A 5,500-nucleotide genomic window follows, 5' to 3' on the forward strand; every position below is an offset into this window, starting at 1 on the left:
CATTTCAACGTCAACTATATAAATACATACGTCGTAAATAATGACACTGACAACTATTTCCACGTCATCTTTTTTAGAAAAATCGAAGTGGAAAATTTATTTCACGACGGTTGTTTGTAAATAAGAGACGTAGTAGATTTCAATAACGTCGTCTTCTCATGTATTTAAAGACGTCATATTTTTTCTTGTCGTGAAAATTATATTTAACGGCGTAGTGTTTTAGTTGTCGTCGTTGTATGTCTATCTTGCGGCCTTGTTCTTTTAATATGTGTCATATTTTTCCTTTTTAACGACGGTGATTTGTTTGAGTTGGTCGTCTATTCTCATCCTCGACTATTTTTTAGAACTTTAGCAGACTAAACACGTCTGTTTTTATTTGTTTTCGACGTTGTTTTATTTAACAACGTCTAATATTTATCGTCGTTGTTTGTTTCTGAAAATAGGACGTATAAATTTTGTAATACGACTCTCATATATTTGTAACCGACGTTGTTTCGTTGTTCAACGTCTACTCTATAAATACATAAGTCGTAAATAATGACACTGACAACTATTTCCACGTCATCTTTTATAGAAAAATCGAAGTGGAAAATTTATTTTACGACGGCTGTTTTTATATGGGCGACGTAGTAGGTATCAATAACGTCGTCTTCTAATGTATTTAAAGACGTCATATTTTTTATTGTCGTGAAAATGATATTTAACGGCGTCTTATTTTAATTTTTGTCGTTGTATGTCTATCTTGCGGCCTTGTTCTGTTAATATGTGTCATATTTTTCCTTTTTAACGACGGTTTTTTTAGATAGTTGGTCGGCTATTCTCATCCTCGACTGCTTTTTTAGATCTTTTTGCAGTACAAAGACGTCGTTTTGTATTTGTTGATGACGTTGTATATTTTAACAACGACGGTGATTTAGCGTCGTGGTTTATGAGGGAAAAGATGACGGTGGATTCCACGACCATTGAAAAACCGAATACACGACGGTGATTTACCGTCGTCTTTTTGCTTTTTTGTAGTAGTGCGTGGGCTAACCTGCTTTGATACTAAGAAGGAAGTTGAGGTTCCACCCCAAAACCAATTGGTAATGGAGAGAGTAGCTCAACTTCTTATAAACTAAGGCTAGGTCCCTTAAATTTTCAACGTGGGACAAACACTCTCAACATATAATAGTGGCATTTGTGAAAAAATAAATTAATGTTTCCCACGCTCAAAATATGGATGCATATACATATGCTGCAAAGGGACAAAGGATAAACATATGCTGCAAATCTGGCCAATGGTCGGTCGAGGGTCACTTGAGATTACAAAAGATAAGCCAAAAAATAAGTTACTCATTCTGCATTTGTGCTGTAAGCCAATAGTTCCATCCCTTCCCTATTTATACATGAGTATATGAACAATATTTTCCATACTTGCCGAGCAAAAAAGATCTGACATTTTTACACAAGTACAAATCATGGCTCTAGAAGCTGGTTCAACTGCTCAATCACAAAATTCTAAGGCTGATCAAATTGTTCGACGGACAGCAAATTACCACCCGAGCATTTGGGGGGATCAGTTTATGAATTATGATTCAGTAGACATTGTAATTTATATATCATACAGATTGTTTCAATAACTAAATGCATGTTTCTCTGTTTTGTTTCAAAAGAAATTTGACATGTATTTTGCTCATTCAATTTTGTGGATGCAGATAACTTATGCCCATAAGCAACAAGAAGTTGAAGAATTGAAACTAGCAGTGAGGAGGGAAGTGTTCACAACCAGTGCAGATGATTTTTCAAATCAGATGAAGCTAATTGATGCAATCCAGCGCCTAGGCGTGGCGTACCACTTTGAAAAGGAAATAGAAGAAGCACTGGAACATATATATGCTGCAAATCATTTCCATGATGATGATGATGGTGATGGTGATCTATACAATGTTTCTCTTGGTTTTCGGCTACTAAGACAACATGGACACAATGTTTCATGCAGTAAGCTAAATTATTAGATAAATTAATTTAACAAAATTGAATTTGGCCAAAATTATTTCTTATGTGTCCATTTGCTGCACTTAATCAAGCAGGAATATTCAACAAGTTCAAAGATAGTAAAAATGGAGGCTTCAAGGAAAGCTTAATCGCTGATGTGTCGGGATTGCTAAGCTTTTATGAAGCTACGCATCTGAAGGTGCATGGAGAAGATATACTAGAAGAGGCTCTTGTTTTCACGACAAAACATCTGGAGTCGGCAACAACCCATGTAAGCTATCAACTAGCAGAACAAATAGCTCAAGCCCTAGAGAGACCGCTCCGAAAGAGTCTCGTGAGGTTATGCGCCCGTCGGTTCATGTCCATCTACCAAGATGAAGCTTCACATAATGAAGCTCTATTAAAACTTGCTAAGTCAGATTTCAATCTTGTTCAGTCTTTGCACAAACAGGAGCTCAGTGAGATTATTAGGTAGGTTATCTTTTAATTATGTGAGATTAATTACGAGCACCGACTATAATTAAGTTAATAACTCACTAATTAATGCCGTCAATTAGGTGGTGGAAAGAACTAGACTTTGGAAGGAAGCTGCCTTTTGCAAGAAACAGAATTGTGGAGTTATACTGCTGGATTTTGGGGGTCTATTTTGAGCCCCAATACCTTGTTGGAAGAAAATTTCTCACAAAAATTCTTGCCCTGATGTCTGTAATGGATGATATCTATGACGCATTCGGTACATTTGAAGAACTTGAGATCTTTACCGAAGCAATTCATCAAAGGTTTGAAATTATGTATTAAAAAAAATTGTTTTGTTTATATGCTTCAGATGAATATGGTGTATGCAATTTACAGATGGCATGCCAATTGCATGGATGGACTGCCAGACTACATGCAAACATTCTTCCATGCGCTTTTGAATGTTTTCAATGAAATTGAGGAGGAGATGGTGAAGGAAGGAAGAGCATACCGAGCTCACTATGCAAAAGAAGCGGTATGTTAATTAATTAAAGAAACACACAGCTTATTAATTCACTATTACAATTAATTTACATAATATTTATGTCCCACATATGCAGTGGAAAACTATTACCAAAGCTTACTTTGATGAGGCCAAATGGTTCCACGAAGGATGCATCCCAAGCATGGAGGAGTATATGCGTGTTGCTGCAACTTCTGCTGCTAGCTTCGCACTTTCAACTACATCTTTAGTTGGCATGGGAGATATTGTAACCAAGGAGTCCTTTGAGTGGTTGTTCAATGACCCTAAAATTCTTAAAGCTTCCAATATCATTGTTAGGCTCATGGATGACATCGTTTCAAGCAAGGTACACAGAAACTACGTACTAAATTGTGCTTTAAGTATTACATAACTTAGGTCTCTCAATTCATAACTATTTCATCACTTATATTATTTTTTGGGATTCTGGATTCTATTTTTGCAGTTTGAAAAAGAGAGGGGCCATGTTGCTTGTGCTATTGATTGTTACATGAAGCAATATGGGGTCTCAGATGAGCAAGAGATAATTGATGTCTTCAACAAACAAATTGTGGATTCGTGGAAGGATATCAACGAGGAGTTCCTTAGACCAACTTCTATGCCGATGCCTATCCTTGAACGTATTGTTAATTTAACAAGAGTGGTGGATCTCCTCTACAAAAAATATGATGCATACACACATGGTGGAAAAGTGATGAACGATTGCATCGCTTCGTATTTGATTGATCTGGCACCAGTATGAGCCTATGAGTTGGATTATGAGAAAGAACTAGCTGTGCTTTATATATTCACTGTTTGAATAATATGACCTAATGGCTTTGAGTTAGCCGTAGTGTCAGTTTAGTATTGTTGTACTTCAAAAAAGTTGTTTATCTTGAGAATAATCAACTTTGAAATAAAGCAGTTGAGTGTAGTGAAATTGTTGTGAGTATAAACAACACTGTTAAAGTGTCTAGTAAACTTTTATGTAGAATTATTGTGGTTGTGTATACACTACTACAAAAAAGCAAAAAGACGACGGTAAATCACCGTTGTGTATTGGGTTTTTCAATGGTCGTGGAATCCACCGTCATCTTTTCCCTCATAAACCACGACGCTAAATAACCGTCGTTGTTAAAATATACAACGTCATCAACAAATACAAAACGACGTCTTTGTACTGCAAAAAGATCTAAAAAAGCAGTCAAGGATGAGAATAGACGACCAACTCTCTAAAAAAACCGTCGTTAAAAAGGAAAAATATGACACATATTAAGAGAACAAGGCCGCAAGATAGACATACAACGACGAAAATAAAAATACGACGCCGTTAAATATCATTTTCACGACAATAAAAAATATGACGTCTTTAAATACATTAGAAGACGACGTTATTGATACCTACTACGTCGCATATATAAAAACAGCCATCGTAAAATTAATTTTCCACTTCATTTTTCGATAAAAGATGACGTGGAAATAGTTGTCAGTGTCATTATTTACGACGTATGTATTTATAGAGTAGACGTTGAAAAACGAAACAACGTCGGTTACAAATATATGAGAGTCGTATTACAAAATTTATACGTCCTATTTTCAGAAACAAACAACGACGATAAATATTAGACGTTGTTAAATAAAACAACGTCGGGAAAAAATAAAAACAGACGTGTTTAGTCTGCTAAAGTTTTAGAAAATAGTCGAGGATGAGAATAGACGACCAACTCAAACAAATCACCGTCGTTAAAAAGGAAAAATATGACACATATATTAAAAGGACAAGACACATACAACGACGACAACTAAAATACTACGCCGTTAAATACAATTTACACGACAAGAAAAAATATGACGTCTTTAAATACATGAGAAGACGACGTTATTGAAATCTACTACGTCTCTTATTTACAAACAACCGTCGTGAAATAAATGTTCCACTTCGATTTTTCTAAAAAAGATGACGTGGAAATAGTTGTCAGTGTCATTATTTACGACGTATGTATTTATATAGTTGACTTTGAAATGCGAAACAACGTCGGTGGCATTTATATAGTCGACGTTGTATTTATATGTATTCATTATTCACGACGCACTTAATAATATAGACGACGTTGAACTTCTAAACAACGTAGGTTTCAAATAAATGAGAGCCGTATTACAGAACATATAGACGGCGTAGATTATGATGAGAGCCGTATTACAAATAACGTCGTTTAATTGTTATTAGACGGTGGTTATAATGAATTTCCGTCGGAATTCATTTCGTTCCTCTTCGTTTATAAAAGAACTTGCAACGTGGAAAATGTATGATGACGTCGTATTTTTTAACGTTCAGATTATATATCTCATTTTTTAGACGTCGGTATTATGGGATTGGAGTCGTGTTATTTTGAATTACATGGCGGTTCTTAATCCTTCCCCGACGTGATATCCTGAATAATTGCTTCACAATAGCGTCGTGGTTCTTCATTGTTACGTTGCTTTAAGACGTCGGTAAATATGCTGAATAACTGGTTCACAATAACGTCGTGTTTTATTTGAACGTAGAAA

At 35.5% G+C, this 5,500-nt stretch overlaps 1 protein-coding gene across 2 annotated transcripts; it reads left to right on the forward strand.

The window, feature by feature from the left end:
* Positions 1,376-3,809, forward strand: LOC109948856 ((-)-alpha-pinene synthase-like). 2 transcript variants are annotated; one of them, XM_020562601.1, is made up of 7 exons: positions 1,376-1,586; positions 1,695-1,977; positions 2,067-2,445; positions 2,532-2,753; positions 2,827-2,965; positions 3,051-3,299; positions 3,417-3,809. In XM_020562601.1, the coding sequence occupies exons 1-7, from the start codon at positions 1,458-1,460 to the stop codon at positions 3,711-3,713; spliced, it is 1,698 nt and encodes a 565-aa protein (XP_020418190.1). In that variant the 5' UTR covers positions 1,376-1,457; the 3' UTR covers positions 3,714-3,809. The 2 variants fall into 2 exon arrangements, with proteins under 2 accessions (XP_020418190.1, XP_020418192.1); XM_020562603.1 differs by having other exon boundaries at positions 1,377-1,586; positions 2,070-2,445.

The sequence above is a fragment of the Prunus persica genome, chromosome G4, assembly GCF_000346465.2.
Source record: "Prunus persica cultivar Lovell chromosome G4, Prunus_persica_NCBIv2, whole genome shotgun sequence".
NCBI lineage: Eukaryota > Viridiplantae > Streptophyta > Magnoliopsida > Rosales > Rosaceae > Prunus > Prunus persica.